Here is a 20,996-nt window from a genome sequence, read left to right on the forward strand (position 1 = left end):
AAGGGAGGCGTCCTGAAAGGCTTCAGGGATGGGTCTCAGGGAAGAGCCTGGAAATAGTTATGGGTGAACATGGGAAGACAATAAAGGACATGGAACCGAGGTTAAGAGGGTCCAGGATGGTATGGCTGGGAGTTGGGAGAGATGGCTGAACGGTTAGGAACACGGGCTACCTCCCACCCCGCTAGTATCTTGATTCTCAGAACCCACATGGTAGTTCACACACCACTTTAACTCCAGTTCCACTCTTTCGGCTATCGTGGGCACTAGGAACCCGTGTGCTGCCCTTTGCATGCACACAAGCAAAATATCCATAAACATAAAATTAATATAAATAATGAATAAAAGCTAAGAGACTCTGGCTGCCTGAAGTCCTGGAGCACGCGAGGAAGGAGAGCCAACTGAAACCTCCTGGGCCAGTATCTCTGACCCTTCGCTACAAGATGGCAGACGGGAAGAAGCGCGGGGGGGGGGGGGTGGGGGGGCGGGGGCGGGGACTGCTTCTTAGGCTACTGCGCAAGTGCGAGGTAGCAGGAAGCCGCAGGCAAATCTGCACCTAGAATTCCAGTGCAGACAGCCGTGGCTATACCACAGTCACGTGACACTCACAATAGCGCCCAACGGTAGGTACCCAGCCATCTGGGCCAGAGTCCAGGCCTAGAACTATTTGGAGATTTCGGGACCTTCAGATTTTTACCACATCCACATCACCTCCATACTCCACGTCCAGCCCCCAGCCCCCTCCTCTTTCACTCAGACCCCATGTCTGTTCTGGAACCCTAAGATGTCCCCAGCCCGCAGACCCCACCAGCACCCTCCTGAGCCCCCTAGCCCTTTGATACTTCAGAGCCTTGCCCAGGCTCAGTTCTGCCTGCAGCCCTTGAGTTTCCCTTGAAATGCCTGCCCCTGCCCTAAACTCCCCCTTATCACTTCTGATCCCTTGGGCTCCCAGTCTCCAGATGTACAGCTCCCTGGCCCGGCCTACCAGACATCTCTTTTCCCATCAGACCCTCTCAAGTCGCCTTCTCAGCTAGCCCTATTGTCCTTTAACTCCACCCTCCCCTCAGGAGTGGACCCCATCCCAGAAGCTGACACTGCAGATGCATTCCCAGGCCTCCCGCTTCCCGGTGGAGCTTGGCTCTGTGAGGGATCCAGATGCCCAGGTAGGGCGTCTGCATCGCCTAGCAATGGCTGGAGGCCCGTGCTGGGGCCTAGCCAGGCTTCTGCGCAGAGGTGAGGTTCCACTGCTGGTATGGTGTGGGGAAAGAACCAACCGTGGAGGGACAGCTTCAATTAAGACAGTCCAGGGTCCTATGTTGTTGCTTCCCAAGATCTGATGTCAGAGATTGAATATCAGGGTGAAGCTGGCCTCTGGATCCTTGGGAAACAATGTAGTTGGTGGGGAGGGGTTGCGCTGGATGTAATAGAGTCTCACAGTGCGGAAAGCTGGGGGAAGGGACTAGGGGACGCTGGGATGACCTGGGCCAAGGCCCTAAGGTCCAAGCAAACTGGGCATGTGTGTGATTAGCCAGATGTAGGGAGAGAAGGCTGAAGAGGTATTGGATCCAGACAATAAAGAGCCTGAGGAGATGAGGGAGTGCTGCTGGAGTTTGTTGTGTGTTGGATAGGAAACCACTTGGTACCAGACATGGGAAATCCCCATTGAGGCGAGCAGTCTCAAGTTTCGCTGGTTTCTGTAAGTTGTGTATCTGGCCATTGTCTGAGTTTGCTTAGTGGCTCTGATTGTTTGCTGGGTTTTAGTATTTTTGTTAGTTGAAGAGAGAGAAAACATGGCGTGCGTGCCATTCTATTCTTCAGGAAGCGGTGGCTGGAGGAAAGAGAGTGTGGAGAAGCCTGTTCTGAGATAGCCTGTACTTAAGAGATAGCCTGTGCTAATGAGACCCTGTCTCAAAAAAACTAATTTTTGGGGTTGGGGATTTAGCTCAGCAGTAGAGCGCTTGCCTAGCGAGCGCAAGGCCCTGGGTTCGGTCCCCAGCTCCGAAAAAAAGAAAAAAAAAACTAATTTTTTTTCTTAAAGTATTAGACTAAACTCCTAAACCACTGTTGCCATCTGACACATTGTTTTTTTTTTTATATTTAAAGAATTAAGTCTCTTGAGTGGTGGTGGCTCGCGCTCACGCCTTTAATCTCAGCACTTGGGAGGAAAAGGCAAGCCAATCTCTGTGAGTTCAAGGCCAACCTGGTCTAAGAGTGAATTCCAGGAGATCCAGGATTACAGATTACTGTCTTGGAAACAAACAAATGAAGAATTAAATCTGTTTTTGTACTGAGTATCATGCTTACTATTGGGATTTATAAATATAATTATAACTAGTAATTCCCATCTATGTTTTCCGAAGTTTTTTTCTCCCTAATTATACACAGGTATTACATTTCATCAACTTCTCTTTTTCTATATCTACAAAGTTAAAATGTGATTTTTTTTTCTTGCCACTGGTGCTAGAGATAGAACCCAGTGCCTTATTCATGCCAGGCAAACACTTTGCCACCAAGCCACGCCCCCAGCCCCTCACTGGGGGATTCTAGGCAGGGGCTCTACCACTGAGCCACACCCCCAGCCCCTCACTGGGGGATTCTAGGCAGGGGCTCTACCACTGAGCCACACTCCCAGACCCTCACTGGGGGCTCTACCTCTGAGCTGTCCAAGACATATTAATGTTGTCCTTTAATCCATGAAAGTTTACTACATTGATAGGTTTTCTTAGGTTGAGTCATGACTGCTTCCTGGGGACATGTTGGGTTTACACCTCTGTGTTCATAAATGGAATTCATGTATAGTTTTACTATCTGGTTCTAGAAACTGCCATCCAGGCTGGCCTCATAAAACAAGCTTTACCCTCTCCATGTATTTTTATTTTGGAACAACTTGGTCTAGTCCTAGTGACAGTTTGTGTTTTAGGAAGATGACTTTGGGACACAGGTTGGGAGTGGAAAACCAGTTGTCACTTCAGATGATGGTAGAGAGCTGTGAGTAAAAGTGAGGCCGAGAATACGCTGCCCAGAGGTTCCAGAAGGGCAGCCTTTGGCCCCTGACCTGGACACCTCTGGTCTGGGGAGGATAAGTACTGTCATGGCAGACGGTCGTCTCCCCTTTGTTCTAGCTCTATGGAGCTTCCAGTGCACTGTGTTGAGGTGCTGGTTCCAGGGCACAAAAGTGGAACCTGAAATCAAGGCATTGGTGTGCTAGCTTCGAGGCCATGGGCCATGGCTAGGGCAGAACCAGAGGTGACAGTGGGATGGGTGAAGAAAGGGGCAGAACAAGCACCGAGCTGAAGGCAGACAGCGGAGGCTGGAATTGACTGGTGTGTTTGCCTAAGGCCTGGGGCTGTAATAGAGTAGTGTTTACAATGCTCAGTGTCTTGGGTTGGCTCCTGAGCGCGCTCTGTACCAGTCATGGTAGCACACACCTGTAGATCGCAGCACTCAAGACAGGAGAAGCACAAGTTCGTGGCCATCCTTGGGTACATACTGAGTTCCAGGCTAGTCTGGAATACATGAGATGTGTGCTGCCTGGTGGCTGGAAAGACTTCTAGGAATCTGGAGAGTGTACAGTCTTAAGCTTTCTGTCCCTCAGTGGTCCAGGTAGATGGAGAGAACTCTGCTGGGCAGACAGCGCTCTTCCTGTCCGCACTACTGGGCCATACTTCCGCTGTGCGCCTCCTACTGGCCTTTGGCGCCAACCCCAACCAGTGAGTGGATAGGTCCCTATACCCAACACTCCCAGGGTACAAATCCCCTTCTATCCCTGTAGTGCCCTCCCTGTCCTCGGTTACCCTCTTCTTGCTCGCTACTGACTGTGTCTCTAGTGCCTCCCAGAACTCACAAAGGTCAGCTCATCCCTTGTGTTCTCACGTGACCCACCCACATGACTCCTCCCATCCACTCAGACCCCATCCAGCTCCCTGCCCCCCCGTTTTCATCCACCCCGCCCTTCCCTCCTCTTCTGTCCTAGCCGCTGCCTCGATGGCAGCACACCCACGCACGCAGGTGCCTCCTCGGGCCGAGGCTTGGTGCTGTGGCACCTGCTGCAGGCAGGAGGTGACCTGCGTCTGCGTGACCAGCAGGGTCGCACACCACGAGACTGGGCTGAGCAGGGTGATACCAAGCAGAGGTGGGAGGTGAGTTGTGTCCAGGGCAGAGTGGAACCATCAAGGCCAGCACGTGCTCCGAGGCTGACCCTGTGCCCCACCCAGGTGCTGGAGCTGATGCAGTGGTGCCGGACCCACATGTCAGCACTGGTGCAGAGTGGGGAGTTGGCACCCAGTGTGTCCCTGAGTCAGTTGCAAGCTAGCTCTGGACACAGCCTGTGTGGCTCCCTGCCCTCACTAAGGCTGGTCCAGGCAGACAGGTAACAGTCCATACCCTTGAGCTTCTGGGGCCAGCACACCCTGTGACCTCACACTTACCCTCAGCCTGCCCTTTATTCCAGGGCACTGAGGCAAGGGCAGATCAGAAGCTCCCCCAAAACCCCAGCATTGGGGTTCGGCCAGGTAAGAGGGAGTGGATGTGAGAGCAGTGACCACCCCTGCATCCTCTTGGTGCTCAAAGCCCTGCTTTTCCCTCAGCTGAGCAGCCTGCAGCCACCAGCACTGATATCGGGCATCCCAGTAGTAGACCCCAAGGAGCTGGTACCAACCCAGGGTGAGCCTGACCGTACCTACGACAGCAGTTCTCATACCATCATGACCAAGTGAGAGCTTCCTCTACGCCCTCAGAGAGCCTCTGCCTCCTGCTTCCCTCACAAGGAAATCCTACCCATGACACCTACCTGCTGCCCATTCTCCAGCCTCCTGTGGAAGGGCCACCCAGTTACCGTACGGCAGCTGAAGAGCCCTGAATCCAGCCCTGATGTGCTATTGGCTGACCTTCAGCACTGCAGGTTACCCAGCTGACCTGATTCCAGCAGCCCATAACCACGGGGATGTGGTGCTAGCCACAGTTGTAGTTAGGCGTTGGCTCGGTACCAAAGCCTAGTACTCAGCACAGTGCCCTTCAGCTGCAATGACACCACCTCCCCAGATCTATGTGGGACGTGTTGTAAGCCTAGAGAGGAGGAAGGGGTGGGAAAGGTCTTAAGCTGTTATGGGTGGGGACAGGCTCGGCCACCACTAGGCTGTGATGGGCATCTCAGTGTGCCCTATATGGTGGTGGCTGGTGAGACAGTCTTCCCCTGGCCCATGATAGATGTCCTGTGGCCTGACACAGTCTTCACCCTGTGCAGGCTGGGACAGTTTGTGAAGGGCCTGCTCTGTTCCCTCCCAGCATCCTGCACCACCCTGGCCTGCTGCTGCTGATGGCACTGAGCCCCTCAGAGGACCTGTCTAGACTGAGTCTGCTCTTCGAGCCAGTGTGGCTGGGCTCCCTTTATATCCTGTTGCATTCTGCAAGACTGGATGAGAAATGTCCCCCATCCCTGCCAGGCCTGCTGCCTGGCCCTCTGCTGCTACAGGTGTTGGAGGCCCTGTTGTTCCTGCAGTCCCGCTGCTGGGCCCACGGTGGCCTGAGTTCCCATGCTGTGCAGCTAGTGCGGCCAGGCCTGGCTAAGGTGAGCCACCTAGAACACGGGCGTCCACTGCACCAGCCCAGGCTGCAGCCCAGGTGAGAGCCTGCCCCCATGTCTGCCCTACATTCCTCCCAGCATCCACTAGCTCACTAGACCTTTTGGCCTCCCCAGGCTGCAACAAGACTGCCCCCAGAGAGACCCAAATCCAGGGCTGCCCCCACCCCCTGAACTGTACCCATGGCTACCACTTGAGCTGATCCGTGGTGACGTGCCAGCCCCTACCTCAGACCTCTACAGCTTCTGCGTCCTGGCCCAGGAGGTCTTCACTGGTCAGTGAGCTACCCTGCACTTACACCCAACCCCAGAAACATCCCACTAGTGTGGGTCTCCTCATGGTGCCTCTCTACAGGAGAGCTGCCCTGGGCTGGAGGAGAGGGCCTTGAGGTGAAGGCTAAGCTGGAGGCAGGTCAGAGTCCAGGCCTGGACCCCTTGTTGCCAGCCCCATACCAGGCCTTGGTTCAAGCTGGACTGGGTCTAGAGCCTGCTGACCGCTGGGGCAGCTTGCAGAGCACTCGGTACCTGTTGCGAAAGGCCATGGCCAAGGTACAGGAAAGTCAGTGTGGCGTGGGTATTTATAGAACCCCAGGCAGGGCCCATACATATCACTACATCTCATCTCCTTTCCACAGGACTCAGCACCCAACGTCAGCTCCCCACTAGAATGGACAACACTGTCTCCTGTAACCCTGGGTTCCCTGCCAGGTTAGAGAGCAAGGACAATGATGGGGGACTGTGGCAGTGTGCACCAAATTCCAACCATCTGGTCTGTGTCCCCAGAGCATCTGTACTGTGAAGGGGCTCCCAGGGCCAGGGCCAGGGCCAGATCCAGGCTTGTGCTCCCTTTCCCAGACCCTTCTCAGGTAGGAAGCAAGGGAATGAATGGTCTGGAGAACCAAGGGCAGTATGGGGTCCAGACAACCATGCCAGACATTGTTTTCTGCAGGCTCTGGGGACTCCTGAGACCACAGGTCACGGTAGGGGCCAACAGAATGCAGCCTGGGACTCCGGCAGTAGCTTGACTCTAGGCAGTAGCCGTAGCCCCAGCCCCAGCCCCAGCCCCAGCCCCAGCCCACACTGTTGCCCGGAGCCCATCTCAATAGTACGGATACCCCTACCCCACGCTAAACCAGCAGCCCCTGCCTCCAGAAGTCTCCCAGTTCCCTCCGCTCTGACCTGTTCCTTGAGCAGCCTCCCTGCAGGGAGGAAGTTCTGTCAGAGTCTAAGCTCTGCAGGGGCCACTGTAGCACACTTGGGGCTGCTATCCTGAACCCCAGCCCAGGGAGTCCACCCCTGTATGTGGCCAACAAAGAGGCTTCACCACCCTGAAAGCTGCTGCCAGGGAAGGCCATAGAGGCCCAAAGACCCTGGCTCTGACCTCCGGGGCAGCTGTGGGCAGCGCCAACCTTTCCTCCTGCAGAAACCTGCTAGTGAGGATCGTGAGCTGACAGAAGGCAGTCTCTTCTCCAGCCTACAGGAGTGAGATAACACAGGCTGTGGTGGGCAGCCCGGGTCCCTCCCTCATCCCTGAACTGAGCCCAGGTCTGCCTCTCCCCTACTGCTGCCCAGGATGGATCTGTTGGAGGAGATCATGGCAGAGATGCAGAATAAGTACAACCTCGAAGACAAGCCTGCCCTGAGTCCTACTCTCAGCCCAGACTCCTAGGGCGCCCTCTCAAGACTGACCCCAACCCTCAATGTTTGCCTCAAAGCCAAGAGCATGGAAAATCCCCAGTTTGTCTTCATTCACTGGCTCCAGCAACAAATTTCTGCCATTTTTATTCATTAATGTCATCAGGTGGCTTAATGGGTGGGGTGCATGGGAGAGGTGGGCAAGAACTGTCTCCCCACCCCATGTACAGGGCTGGAGGCTCCTGGAGGGAGGAGGACAGTGATTCAGCCTTGCCCCCCATTGTGCAAGGGCCCCAAGAGGGAGGTGGGGGATGGTCATGCCCTGCAATCCACGATCGGGACACAATGATTTTGGAGTTAGGGACCCACATCAGAGCAAGTTACAAAGTTAGAAACCTGGGGTAGGGTGGTGAGCTCAAGAAAATACAAAACAAGGGATTGACTTGGGCCAAGATCCAATGCAGGGAGGGTCCTTTCCTGGTCCTATCTCAGCAGTAACTTCTGGTCTGTCCTTCTGAATTTAAGGACCAGCTAGGTGTGGGGTAAGGAGGAGGGGGGCCAGCCCCCTCCCCTCTATGTCCTCCATTTCTGTACAAGGATCCTCGGACCTCCCCTCCCCTCCCGTAGGATGGTGGGGCTGCCCTATAAAGCAGGAAAGGTTCGGGCGAGCCCCAAGGTCCAGGCACCCGATGGGGGTTATGGGGACCCCATGGAGCCCGCTGTTTCTGAGGGAGGCGGGGAACAGGGGGCCCAGGGTCTGACCGACTTCGGGGGTGAGCAGGAGGCGAGGAGGAGGAAGAGGAGGCAGGTGAAGGACCCCTGGGCCCTAGGGCGAGGTTGACGTAGAGGGGCTCAGGTCGGGTGGGACGCCGGGCAAGGTGCTGGGAAACTGAGTGAGTAAGGGGGTCAGGTGGGAAGCAGGAGGGGGGCGGGGGGTAGTTGAGCAGGAAATCGGGGGACCTGTGGAGTGGTGGTGACTGGCCAAGCATACCATATGAGGCATTGAGCCTGTCGGGAGGCATGGAATGAAACGGACTCCAGGACCGGCTGGGGCCTGAGTAGGTCCCCTCCCCTACCCCAATTTCATAGTACAGATTCTCTCCCCTGTCCAGTGCTGGGGGCGCACCCAGAGAGTTCCTCCAGACTGGGGCTGGAGAGTTAGGTGGGAAGGATGGGGGACCCAGAGAGTACAAGCCTTGTTTGGGGACACCAAGGAAAGATGGCAGACACTCTCGGGGGGTTGAGAGGAAGCTGGGGTTAGAACCCTGTGAGGGGATAGAACATGGTGACTGGGCTGCCATCTCTGGAGTGTCCCTGTAAGCCCCACTTGCCCTGAGATGGGCACTGACCTGGGAAGGCCCTCTGGGACCCCTCCTTGAGGTCCCCAAGGGCCGCTGGCTTCTTACCAGGCTGCCATCACTCTGTTGCCTTGGGAGGTAAGGGGTGGGACCTGGAGCCCAGGCACCTGGGTGGGCTAAGGACGGAGGGTGAAGCCCACTCCCTGAAGTCCCCACGGGCTCCCCACCCACCTCCAGGGACAGTGAACGTCGGAAGGGGGAGAGGGGAGCAGGTGGGGTGCCCCCCTGCCCTTGTTGGCTCTGTTGTTCTGCTACCTGCTGAGCCCGCTCAGCCAAGGCCAGGGCCATAAGACGGGCTGGGTTCTTGGGGGGTGGGGGCGGAGCCCCTCCAGGGCGCAGCAGAGACAAGGCTGGGGGTAATAATGGTGAATCCATGCCACCAGGACCTACAATACAGAAAGGAATGGGAAGGGGGTCAGCTGAGTCCTGGACAGCTTGGGGACTGGGCCCACAGTGAGTGGGGTCTACTGAGCAAGACTCACTGTGCTGGCCTGGAGCTCCCCGGGTTGGTGCTAGCTTGCTGCTGATCTCCTGCTGGCACGTGTCACTTAGCTGGGCCTCAGCTCCATGCAGCAACAGGGGGATGAGATGGGGGCGCAATCCCGGGTTAGGGCTCAGAGCCGGTGTTGGGGTGGCCGAGGCAGGTGCTCCTCCAGCCCCCAGCAGTTCCAGGACAGCAGGTGGTACTGATACAGCCAGGGGCTCTGAGATGTCCAGGGCGGTGGGTGAAGCAGGCTTGGGTCCATGGGGTGACAGGGCCTGTGGGGTTGCCCGAGGTGGGAAGGCAGAGGCTGAGGCTGGAGGTGCTGGGCTGGCAGGAGGTGCAGGGTCCCCCGGGGTGGGACTGCTGCAGCGAAAGGTAAGGGGATCAAAGTCAAGTCCCCGAAGTCCTTCCAGACAGCGGGGTGGACTGAAATCCAGTTCATCACCATCATCTAGCCAGGCTGAGGTGCGGTGTGAGGGGGAGCCAGAGAGTGGCCCCAGGCCAGCTGCTGAGGACTCTGAGGAGGAGGAGGAGGAAGAGGAAGAGGAAGAAGAAGAAGAGGAGGACAAGCTCTCGCAGGAGCCAGCAGGTGCTGGACCCACGGGAAAAGCATCGCTGCTGGAGTGGGGTCGTCGTAGCCGGTGCAGCCTCTGGAGGCCTGTTGGAGAGGGTGTTACAGTTAGAGATCAGAACCTTACAGACCCATACATCAGCAAAGACAGGACGCAACTTGGCAGAAACAATGTGAAAGAAAGCCAAAAGCTCCCTGGAGGATGCCCAGCTGACTTAGAGCTGTTTCGACCATGAGAAGCAGGACAAAATTATGAACTGGTCCAGACCCAGAGCAAAGATGGGGTCCGGTGACAGCATAACCTGTGAAGTGTGAGAGCGATAGGGTATCGTGTACTGTGCAGGGCGTCTAGACGGATCGTTCCCCTGGAACCACTGGCTGTTCTGATCCTGTCAAGCTACATGCTGACCCTGCAGAACAGTGCACGTGTGCACACATGCACACACGGGGGGGGGGGAGCAGTGGGAGGCAGTACGTTGTACTGGCCAGCGCAGCACAGATGGTCTTCTGACTGGGTGGTGACAGAAAGTCATGCTGCACGTGCAGGATGCCTTCCCTTTCCCATGCTGCTCACAAATGCTTCAAAGTAACTGAAACTGAGCAACAGGGTTCTCACATGTACACCTCATGTGAGGAAGCCTCCAGAAGGAGGGAGATGGCTGTCAAGAGGATGCCTCTGGTCAGTGGCAGCAGTGGGGAAGGAAAGACTCTCAGGCATGGAGTGGGGCTCCTTTAATTACATCCAGGAAGTTTGGGGGGTGTTGTAATATTATTTAAATCTTTTTAAAAGGAATGACTAAACAAAAGACCCTACACAAGCCAATGAATACCATGTGCACTATCAACAGCAGTTTATATCTAATTTGTACCTAAAATTTATCTAGTTTACACCTAAGGCCTTGGTTTTAAAAGTTTAAATCCCACCAGGTGGTGATGGTACATTCATCTACTCCCAACACTCAGGATGCAGGGGCAGGCAGAATCTGCAAGTTCAAGGCCAGCCTGGTCTAGGAGGAGTTCCAGGACAGCCAGGGCTACTCAGAGAAACCTTGTTCCAAAAAACAAGGCCCTTGTTGGATCTAGTGGCTCACACATGTACTCTCAGTTCTCAAGAGTTGTGGGGCCAGCCTGGGCTATATAGCAAGTTTTGGGCCAGCCAGAGCAACATTAGCAAGACCTAATCTCAAAAGCAAGAACAAAACCAAAACAACAAAAAACCCAAGGCCCCCTCCACCAATCTGAAGTACAACATTTAAAGATGAGGCCGGGGCCTCAGCTCCTCCCAGCTCAGTGTAGGTCCATGTGGGCTCCACTGTGTGCTCACCAGCCCCGCTGGCCTGGGATGACAGAGACTCCTCACTTTTGGCAGATCTCAGAGTGACAGTGTCGGGTCTGCTGCCTGTGGGGAGGAGTAAGAGAAGTCACACACCTCTCCAACACTACAGCTACTCCCGCCACCCCACAGCTACATATCTGTCTCTGACCTGAAGGCTGTGGAGGGGCTCGGCTGCCACTCAGCCATGGCAGCGGCTTCTTCCGGGGTATGCTGGGGCCCCGCCCCAGAGCAAAGAATGTCTTCCAGCTGCTACCCCCAGGCTTCCTTTGTTTCTCCACTCTCTCTCTCTTCCTCCTGGAGTTGGGGTGAGAGAGTAGAGTTGGCAGTCTGAGGAACCAGGGCCTCCAGGTTAATCCCCCTCACAGCATCCCATGCATACCTTTCCACGGGTGAGGCTGGAGTCTTAGGAGTCGTGGGCTCCGTCGGTGTTCCAAGACGACCCTGAGTTCGTGCCTGGGCTTCTTCCAGTGTCAGCAGGCGAGTGGAGGGACTGCTCCCGGCAAGGGACTTGGGTCTGGGAAGGAGGCAGCGACCTGGAGAGGTCGAAAAGGGGACAGCTATAAGCTTTGGGCCATTTGAGACTATAGGCAAAGCCAAGCGCCACAGCCCAAGCCCCGGCCCCGCAGCGTGCCCACCCGGGCTGGCAAGGCAGGGGGCCGGTGTAGATCAGGCGGGAATTGGGGGGAGGGGCAGCAGGCAGGTAAGGAAGAGGGGTGAGGCAGAACGAGCTGATGAGAAGGCAGCTCCCAGCAGCCAGCAAGGGCAGTGGCTCTGGTCAGTTACCTCGGGCCAGAGGGCCCTCCGACGAGCAGAATCCTGACTGGGCTGGGGTCCGGGGCAGGGCAGGGAGTCTGGGCAGGGCCAGGGTGGGGTCAAGTCTGGGGACCTCCCACCTCCTCCCAGGTGGACCCAAGGCCCCACGCGCCCCCAGGAGCTATAAGGGGTGAAGGAAGAACAAGAACGGTGTCCTGGCCAAGAAGTGGGGATCCTGGGCGTAGGAGCTGAAATGAGAAGGAGGGGGGCGCGGGGAGGGATGGGCCAGGGTGGGGTCCTCAAGGAGCTGCGGGGGAGGTCTAGTCAGTGGAGTAGGGATAGGGCCAGGAGCCCACCTGCCCTCCCACTGCAGCCCTGATACTGAGGGGCAGTAGCCATGACGTCAGGGGATGGGCTGGACATACCTGCAGGGTCCAGGCCAGCAGAGGTGAAGGTATCGCTGAACAGGACCTCCACGTGGGTGAGCAGGAACTCCACCACCACGGACTGCACCCGGACCTCACGGAAGGCAGCTGCCCCACCCAGCCCCACTGACTCCAGCTCCATAGACCTGGAGTGGGGGAAAGTAAGACCATACATGTACTCTGGGCCTGGTTGGCAGTATCGGGTGCCAATGGAAAAGATCCCTAGAGATAGCAAACCTGTTCAAGTGGCTCTGGCTGTCCTTGAACCCTCTTTCCTTCAAAACCACATCCAATCTGTCAGCAACACTGAGTGCACTTGAACCTCCGAAAACCCACCCAGATTCTAACAACACCATCTCCTCCCCCAATGCTACTTGGTATAGTTTGGGAAAGGATCCCCACAAATACCCATATAATAAAACTTGGTTCCCAAGATGGGGATTTAGGAGATGGGAACTGGTGGGAGAGGTCTTTAAGTCACTGGAGGCATGCTCTCAGACAGTCATGGGGTCCTGGCTCCCCCTAACTCTTCCCGTGTCTTGGCCATGAGCTGTGCATTAATTCTCCCACATACTTCCACTGTGTTACCTTGTCACAAGGACAAAGCAATGGAGTCAGTCGATTGTGGACCGAAATCTGCACAACTGTTCTAAACAAATCCTTCCTCTTCATAAGCTAACCACCATTGGTATCTTATAGTTACAGAAAGCTGACTGGCAGTCTAGCCCAGTCTCCATTCATTCCGTGTGAAAGTCATAGTACCCCTTTCCTGCCCCCAGCAGTCTGTCCCTCAGAGAACTTGTGCAGCCCTGAGTCAGTGAGACTTCCCAGTTTAGAGAACCCACAGTGAATCCCTTGCTGACTTCTATCTGGTCTACAATCTGTGACTTTGTCTCTGCTCCCCACCCTTGCTTATTCATGACTAGAGCCAACAGATCTCCGAGGGGCCCTACCAATCACCAGGCCCATCTGCCACAGGTTTGTCCTCTGCTCTTTCTGCCTGCTCTGATTCTCCCCAGATGCTCACATGGGTCCCCCGTAGGTCTTTACTCATGCTCTTTTCTGAATGGAGTCTACCCATGGAGGGAAGCTTACCGTAGCAGGTTGGGTGCCCAGACAATGGCCAGATTGCGGGCGTGCATGCTGGTGTTAGCACTGTGTCTTGCCATGCGGGCCAGGTGCCTCAGCAGGTACTCCAGGGTCCTGGGGGCAGAAGCAGTGGCAGATAACTACTTACTTCCGTCCTCTGCATCCCGATATGCCCTTCTGACCCTACCCATTTACCTGTAGTGTGGTGGAGGCAGCTGCTGGATGACGTCATGTACTCGCACCAGGCGTTCTTCCTCCCCAGGCACTGACATAGCCTCCTGAGATGATGGACAGGCATGATGGTGCTGGGCCACATGCGGCTCCCCACCCCCATGCCCCACACCCCAACCCCCTCGCCACCCCGGCTGCCCTAGCCAGTTCCCTTACTCACACTGAACTTCCCATAGAGCTGATAGGTGAGCAAGGGGTTGGGCAGTTCCCGGAAGTAGAGCTTGCAGAGGGAGGACACACTGTGGATGTCTTGTAGGAAGGCAGGGCCAGACAGCTCAGGGATCCTCTCGCTATCAAACTCATGCCTGAGAATCGCCACGCCAAGAAGTTAATCTGGCTCATCAGGCCGTGTCCCCTACCCCTACCCACAAGTACCAAAGACGGATACAACAATCTTCCCTAGGCCCTGTGCAGGGATCCCGAGGGGAACCTTACTGAATCTTCAATGACCGTGCATGGTAAAGACCAGGGAGGCACTAGGGAAGGGGTATTGAGGCTCAGATGTAAGGTACCTCTGTCTGTAGCTACCCAAGGGGACTCCAAAGTCTAACTATGGCCCCACCATAAGCCCCATGCTGTGCCATTCTCTGGACTCTAAGGAACTACTGAGAAATGAAGCACTCACTACTCGGTTAGGTGTCTGTTGCACACACAGAGCTCTTTCCCTCTGTGATTCCACTCAACTCACTGCCCCCTCCACTTTCCTGCTCTTGCCTTGTAGTCTCTGTTGGGATCTTGCCCCCAATTCCTTCCCACCTTTTATGTTCAGAACCCTCTGGTGAGTCCCTTAAATAAAGTCCAAATCCTAGGGCATCAAAGTGGCCCTGTACAAGGAGCTCACTGACAGAGCAGCTGCCCAGAAACTCCAGTGAAGAGCTGGGTGCGTGCAGCCGCAGTGCTTTCTTACCATGCACATAGCCACCCTCAGCACTGAGGTGCAGGAAGCCCTGCCTGTGCTGCCTGTGCGAGTCTCAGTACTGCTTCATGTGCTCCCCTTGTGCGGTTACTACCTCCACCATGGATGCCTTCCGTACATAGTCTCTGCTCTCTTACCTCTTTCCCACGAGGTCTCCTCCCTCCCTCACTACTCAAGAATATAAATTCCCAGCTGGGCACCATGGCGCACGCCTTTAATCCCAGCGCTTGGGAGACACCAGCAGGTGGATCTTTGAGTTTGAGGCCAGCCTTGTCTACAGAGGAAGTTCCAGGACAGCCAGGGCCACACAGAGAAACCCATCTCAAACAAAGCAAAGCAAAGCAGGAAGGAAGGAAGGGGGAAGGGAGAGAGAGAGAGAGAGAGAGAGAGAGAGAGAGAGAGAGAGAGAGAGAGAACAACAGGTGTGGTGGCACACGCTTTTAAATCCCAGCTCTCAGGAGGCCCAGGGAAGTGGATCACTGTGAGTTTGAGGCCAGCCTGATCTACAAAGAGAGTCCAGGACAGCTAGAGCTATTACACATAAAAAATAAATAAATAAATAAATAAATAAATAAATAAATAAATAACCCAAATACTCCATCCTGGTTTTCTTTCTCAGTAGTGGTGGATTGTTTTTGGTTTTGTGAGAAAGTCTCGTGCATAGCTTAGTCTGGCCTTGAACTCCCTATGGTTGACCCTGAATCCCTCATCTTCAACGTGCTAGAGTTACTAGTATGGCATCTACTCCTTGCTCTCTCTTAGTTTATATCATCCTTATTAGCACAAACCCATTGCACCTGTGGTGGCTTCAGCCATCTTGTTTGTCCCTCAGGTCCTACAAAACAATACGTATGTCATTCACTGTGGTGCCCCGAGTTCTAGAGTTAGTCCTGGCATGTGGTGGGCTCCATCACGCTGACTCTCTGGGGATGCTACTCCTACTCTCGCCACCCTCCAGCCTTAGCCTGGCTGTTACTTCCTCAAGGAAGAAGCCTCAGGTCACCAATGCCTCCCTAACTCCCAACAAATGTGACCCTGGCATGTAGCATAGGGCTGGGACAGAAGCTACTAATAAATGCAGACTGTGGGTGCTCACCGAAGCCTCTGAATGTTGGAGGATACCCCTGAGAGTCGGTAGATTCCATCCACCACACCATGGGCCTCAATAAACTCAGAGCAGCAGCGCAGCACTTGGGGCACTGGGAGAGAGAGGTAGGGTCAGGGCCAGAGCTGCATCTGAGGCAGGAAGATGGGTGAGAGATCCCAGGCCTCACCATCTTGGCCTGAGTTGCTGAGGTGCTCTCCAAGATCACAACCAAATACCCTCTGGCGCAGGATTCCCCGTTGGCGCAGCCGCTGGCGGGAGGGACGAGAGCGCATGAAGGTACGGAGGAGTCCTGCCAGCTTCCCACGTGGCCGGGGCACAGCTGTGAGGGCAAGAGCAGACCATTCCCAGTCAGGAGCACCATTGGCTTGCTGGGGCCAGAGGTAGAGCTCTGATCTCTCATTTCTATTACCTGAGGTCAGAGAAGAAATCCCCTGGGGAGCTGGGATGCCACACAGGGGACCCTCAGCATCTGTGGGTGAACAATGGGAGAAAGGACAAGTGGTAGGCCGAGGGTGAGGGGCCTGCCCACTCTCCATGGTACTTACCTGCCTTTAGGCCAGGCCCTGGCCTCTCTGTGAAGAGTTCCACACACTCACTGGGGAAGAACCCAACCTGAAGAAGAACCAAAGTGAGTAGCTGGGTCCCCTCGTGGGCAGAGAGCCCTAGTGCACGTGTCCACCTCAGTCCCAGCTCACCTGGAAGCCCCGTTTGCCCCGCCACCAACTCCGATCCTCCGTAGGTGGCATGTCGATCACTGAGACGATGTCTCCCACCTGGGAATGGGTGGGAGCAGAAAGGTTCAGAAGAAGCAGGAGAAGCATGGAACACAGGTAGAGTTCATTCTGGCTGAGCCTCACCTCAAAGGACAGCTCATCTGGCGCCTGGGCAGTGTACCGCTTGACCACGTGGGCAGCAGCCACGGCAGGGATATTGAGGGAGGCTTCTTCACTGAGGAGCAGGCGCCGGCCGTGGTTGTCCAGCTGAGGTGGAGGGAAAATGTGGCAAGTAGAAGTCAAAAGGGGTTAGTAAATTCAGACCAGTTTCCTCCATGTCCGCTAAGGCCACCATCTGTCCCTAAGAGCGTCTGTCACTCAGAGCTATTGTCCAAAGCTGGAAAGGTGACTCAGTAGTTAAGAGCGCTTGCCAGAAGACCCAAGTTCAGGTTTCAACATCTCCATGGCAGCTCACAACTATCTGAAACTGTAGTTCCAGGGGATCTGGGGCTTTTCTCCCACCTCTGCAGGCATGCATGTGGTGAACACACAAACAGGCAAAACACTCATACACATGAAATAAGAAACTTTAAAGCCAACAAAATAACAGCCAGAGGAAAGAAGTTGCCTGTCCTTCCCTACCCCTGACTTGTCCCAAGATTCTCCTGACCCCCAAACCCCCAAAGACTGTCATCCTTCATAGCAGACACTACACATTTTATCTAAAATTCATGTAGTTTAAGCCACTGTCAGCCAGGTGTACTATGAATTACAAGCAACACATTTCTAACTGGTACACCTTTAAATCTCTACAGTCACACAGCTACACACACACACACACACACACACACACACACACACACACACACACTCGCTTGCAGGCATGCACCCACACAGACACTAAAATACCAATGCCTCCCCGCTTCCCTGGCTTCCTACTTTTCTGTGCCCACACACTCCTAGGCTGCTTCTTGTGCCTCAGACACCTCTCACTGGATCCTAGCACCAGGTTCCCCATATCAGACCCACCTCCATCCAAGTGAGTACAGGCCCGCAGTTGAGGTTGCTGTCCACGAGCCCTGACAGGGTCTCCAGGTACTGCAGCAGCAGTGGTACCAGCATCTGGGAACAAATTGCCAAGAAAGGCTCTTGTGAATTGATGACGGCAGAACTCCCTCGCAGCCCCCACACCCTCCCACAACGCTCAAGCTCATCTCTCAGCGGGGGCTGAGATTCAGCCTGGATACCTGGGCGTGGCTTAGCTCTGAAGCTCTGAAATGTCACATTCTGAGCTGAGCTCTGCAGAGAAACTGATGTAGCTGTGCTGACCTGTGAACCCCCTTGAACCTGCCCATGATCCCCAAACTAAAGGGACTCTCTAACAGCCTGTTACATTTCTACGGCTTCTCCATTCTGATTGGTTGGAACACAGATCATACGACGGCCACCTTCCAAGTGCTGAGATTACTGGCTCACATCAGCATGGCCAACTCAAGAGATCTTTATTATCTAATCCCCTTGCCTTTCTGGCCGTACACATAGCTGATGACATGCCCTTGATTGCTCAGGAAGGGATGGAGGCAAGTAGGTTACCTGGGCAGCCCTGGCACCCTCTGGAGGTGGAGGGAGCTCTGGGAGGCAAGAAAACCTCCGGTCAAATATGCACCGGTGGAGATGGGCATCCAGAGACCGGAAATCATCATAGCTCCGGAGAACTGGCCAGGAGCGGCCCTGTTGGGGCAGGCAGGACAGAGAGTATAGACTCCATTACACAGAGCTGAGGACTACAGTGGCTAGCTAGTTCTTCAGGCTGGATGAGAGGCAGGGGCAGCCTCACCTGACAGGTCACCTGTACCCCAAAGACCAGCTCATTTTCTCCAGAGAGGCTGGGGCCTTCACGCTCTGGAGACAGTAGGAGCTGCAGAGGGAAACACAAGCAAAAGGAGGGCTTTAGTTTTGTTCCAGACCTAACCTTTCTTGGCTGAGACTATCTAGGGGTAAATCCATGTTCCCCTCTTGGATCTCCAAAAGGACAAGGGATGGCAATGTCTCTGTCTGGGTACAGAGTTCTGTCACAAAGCAAAGCCTATTAGAACCCTGGTGTGGAGGAATAAATAGAAAACGAGACAGCATCCTCCCTGTCAGCTGGAGCCCCTGCCTTCTGCAAGTGTTGTCTCAAGCATGCAGGTGGCCAGGACTCAGGGATGAGCTTCAGGGCTATAGTGGCTGCTAGCAGTTCACCCCCTGCCTGAGCAGAAGTTCCCATACCTGAATGTGGCCAAAATCAACATTCTCATAGTGGAAATGGGCACAGTCAGCCAGCCGGGGAAAAGGGCCTCGAGGAGCTGAGAGCCTGGAAGACAGGCAAAATACCATCCATGGCTCTCTCCTGGAGCTTCCCTCCTCCCTCAGCAAACCCTGTGGCATCTTCTCACCTCTTCCCAGGCTTCCCCTTGGTACCTGGCCCCCCAGTCGGGGGTACAGGCTGCACTGAGCTCTCCCCTGGGCCATCCAGGCTGTCAGTGCTTCGGGCCTGTAGAGCAGAGAGAAGAATCAGAGGCCCCCTGAGATGGGGGCAGGGACAACAGGAGCATTGTCATGTGCAAGCTTGGGTCTTGAGCCTGGAGGCTCTACACACTGTCCTGCAGCATGGGGGAAGAGGGTAGGTCAAACAGGAGGTGAGTGCTGGGCTGGAGAGCAGCCCACTTCTTCCTGTGTGGTCTGGGATGAAAGCCTGGAGGTTCAGGGACCAAGGGTGAGCAGGCAACAGGATCGAGAGCGTGCTGGTCCTGTCCTGCCTGTGCGTGTTAAAGACCCTTCTGTAGCCACAGTAGGCAAGTGCACGGTCACTTGCCACTGTCTGGACCTTCCCCGTCCACATCTCAGTCCTCTGTTCCCAGTCTTTCCCCTCCTGGCAGGATGCTGTTCACAAATGTGACTGCTTTTCCTGCTTCAGTGGCTCTCACAAATTCTAGATGAGGTTAGGATCATCAGGTCTGAGAACCAAGCTTCCTTGAGCTGGGTTCCATTTGTCACTCCCTCCGGTCCCGTCTCTCCCCTGCTGCTCACCAATTCTCAGAGCTCTGAACTTTTTGGAACACAAATGCCACCTTCTCATTTCCCTTCTATGCCTTTGCAAAGGTGATTCCTTGACTAGAACGTGGTTTCCTTCACTAGGTTCTCTCCTCCTTCTTTCTCATATTGTATTCTTCCAAAAAGCCCTCTCTGTCCATCTAGGCTGCTACAGACATTTGTCTCCATGCTGTGGGCTCCCTCCATCCCAGACTGCACAACTATACCTGAGCTCATCCACCTTGCTGTGAGATGCCTCGGCAAGGAACTCATCTCTCCCATTGGAAGCAGGGCCCCGGGCTGAGCCCCCCAGCACGCCCAACAGAGATCAGCACAGTTAGTACGACATGTAAGATTCTTCTCTGGGTCCCTGACACACAGTGCCAATCCAGTCCCACAGCATAGACTGGGCAACTCTGATGAATAAAATAACCAGCTGCCAGAGGGGGACTCAGGGATTTGCTAGACTGGGCTTTCCCCTCCTCCGTGTCCCTGCAACCCCGAGTTCATCCCTGGGTCTCACCCTCAGAGTCTGTCCCCTGCCAGCCCATGAAGCTCCCCAAGGCAGGATGGGATCTGACTGTTTCTGTGCCTGGAGCATGGGGCCTGCACAGAGGAGGTCTCAGTGAATGTCTGTGGAGTGAGGGAATGAATGGATGAATGAGCGGGAGCACTATGGAGGAGGGGAGATGAAGACAAGGAGATGGAGAAGCCCCAAGGCTCAAGTGGAACGGAGGCGGGAGGCGCGATGTTGGTCTCGAGGGTAGAGTAAGGATCGGGAAGCGGCGGGAAAGACTTCGATAAAGGTTCAGATTGATGTCGGTGGGAGGATCGAGAGCGCGTGGCGTGGGGTAAAAATGAAGAAGAAAAGGGTCAGGCAAGGGGATGGAGTGAGATGGGGGTGGAGCTCAGTAATGAGAAAGGGGCTGTTGGGAGCAGGAGGTGGTGGTCGGGAGGGTGACTGGGGATGAGGATGCTGAGCAGGGCGCTGGGATGGGGGCTGGTTTCCAGGGAGCCTCGGCAGACGCCTGCAGGGGGGAGGCCCTCATGGGGCGCGGGTCCTTCCCTGAACCAGCCCCCTTTTCTCAAGTCCGGGTCCTCCGCCACTGTCACCCCTTTTTCAGGGCCCAGAAGGGGGAGGGGGTAATACGCGCTGAGGGGGCGGGGTCGAGGCCCAGGCTGCGACCCAGGACCGCACCGAGGTGGAGACCGTAGGGGACCGCGAGGAAGGGTGAGGGGCGGCGCGCAGGCCGCGGGCTCGGGCGGGGCCGGGGGCGGGGCGCGCAGGGCGGGGCCGCGAGGACAGACTGGCACGCGGACAGACAGACTGATGGCCCCGAGGGCCCCTCACCACCATGGTCGCGGTAGCCTCCTCAGACCCCGACGGCTTTCGAGCCCTCGTTCGTAGTCCTCGCTGCCGCCGCCGCCGCCGCCATGGTGACACAAAGGGGAGGGCGTGAGGCGCGCGCGGGCGGCCGCAGGCTCCGCCCCTAACGGCTGCCGGGGGGCTCTGGCGCGCGCCCCATGAGGGGCGGGCCAGTGGGCACGCGGAGGCCCTTCCCATTGGCTCCAATTTTGGCCTGAGCGTTACGCTCCGCCCACAAGGCGGCTGCTTACTGGCTTTGAGTGCTGCTCTACTTCACGCCCCTGTCCCTCAAATCCCACCCCCCGAAGTTTGACAGCGCCACGCCCATGGTCGCTTGGCATTGGCTGTCAGCGCCCTCCTGAGA

At 55.7% G+C, this 20,996-nt stretch overlaps 2 protein-coding genes across 21 annotated transcripts; one reads left to right on the top strand and one right to left on the bottom strand.

Annotated features, from left to right (window-relative positions):
- The first annotated feature begins 523 nt into the window (after positions 1-523).
- Positions 524-7,363, top strand: RGD1560986 (similar to Gene model 1082). Of its 9 annotated transcripts, none has more exons than XM_087653727.1 (16): positions 524-620; positions 1,065-1,230; positions 3,593-3,707; positions 3,971-4,136; positions 4,212-4,366; positions 4,448-4,508; positions 4,584-4,708; positions 4,805-4,897; positions 5,281-5,616; positions 5,693-5,850; positions 5,931-6,124; positions 6,211-6,283; positions 6,359-6,441; positions 6,525-6,555; positions 6,999-7,057; positions 7,148-7,363. In XM_087653727.1, the coding sequence occupies exons 2-15, from the start codon at positions 1,098-1,100 to the stop codon at positions 7,007-7,009; spliced, it is 1,734 nt and encodes a 577-aa protein (XP_087509853.1). In that variant the 5' UTR covers positions 524-620; positions 1,065-1,097; the 3' UTR covers positions 7,010-7,057; positions 7,148-7,363.
- Arhgap33 (Rho GTPase activating protein 33) lies at positions 7,314-20,710 on the bottom strand. Of its 12 annotated transcripts, none has more exons than XR_015683036.1 (23): positions 20,618-20,710; positions 19,790-19,872; positions 18,630-18,727; positions 18,463-18,547; positions 18,032-18,112; positions 17,788-17,925; positions 17,224-17,316; positions 16,339-16,461; positions 16,177-16,254; positions 16,027-16,093; positions 15,891-15,950; positions 15,648-15,800; positions 15,470-15,572; positions 13,618-13,762; positions 13,422-13,504; positions 13,233-13,340; positions 12,138-12,283; positions 11,743-11,810; positions 11,339-11,492; positions 11,108-11,253; positions 10,948-11,022; positions 9,051-9,710; positions 7,342-8,954 (listed from the first exon to the last, which is right to left on the bottom strand). XR_015683036.1 is itself a non-coding variant. In NM_001432741.1 (22 exons), exons 2-22 carry the CDS (start codon positions 19,865-19,867, stop codon positions 7,699-7,701), a joined length of 3,930 nt encoding a protein of 1,309 aa, NP_001419670.1. In that variant the 5' UTR covers positions 19,868-19,872; positions 20,618-20,710; the 3' UTR covers positions 7,314-7,698. The 12 variants fall into 12 exon arrangements, 4 of the variants coding, with proteins under 4 accessions (NP_001419670.1, NP_001419669.1, NP_001419671.1 ...); XR_015683004.1 differs by having other exon boundaries at positions 11,743-11,960; XR_015683045.1 differs by having other exon boundaries at positions 11,743-12,019.
- Between the last annotated feature and the right edge of the window lie 286 nt (positions 20,711-20,996).

Source organism: Rattus norvegicus, chromosome 1, assembly GCF_021556685.1.
Source record: "Rattus norvegicus strain SHRSP/BbbUtx chromosome 1, alternate assembly SHRSP_T2T, whole genome shotgun sequence".
Taxonomy (NCBI): Eukaryota; Metazoa; Chordata; class Mammalia; order Rodentia; family Muridae; genus Rattus; species Rattus norvegicus.

Coding starts and splice junctions, on each gene's coding strand:
- Arhgap33 (NM_001432741.1), bottom strand. CDS start 19,867: ATGCTCCAGGCACAGAAACAGTCAGATCCCATCCTGCCTTGGGGAGCT. Junction 18,548..18,629: donor AAGGGGAAGCCTGGGAAGAG/GTGAGAAGATGC, acceptor CCTGTCTTCCAG/GCTCTCAGCTCCTCGAGGCC. Junction 16,255..16,338: donor CAGATGAGCTGTCCTTTGAG/GTGAGGCTCAGC, acceptor ACCCATTCCCAG/GTGGGAGACATCGTCTCAGT.
- RGD1560986 (XM_087653727.1), top strand. CDS start 1,098: ATGCATTCCCAGGCCTCCCGCTTCCCGGTGGAGCTTGGCTCTGTGAGG. Junction 1,231..3,592: donor AGCCAGGCTTCTGCGCAGAG/GTGAGGTTCCAC, acceptor TCTGTCCCTCAG/TGGTCCAGGTAGATGGAGAG. Junction 5,851..5,930: donor GGCCCAGGAGGTCTTCACTG/GTCAGTGAGCTA, acceptor GCCTCTCTACAG/GAGAGCTGCCCTGGGCTGGA.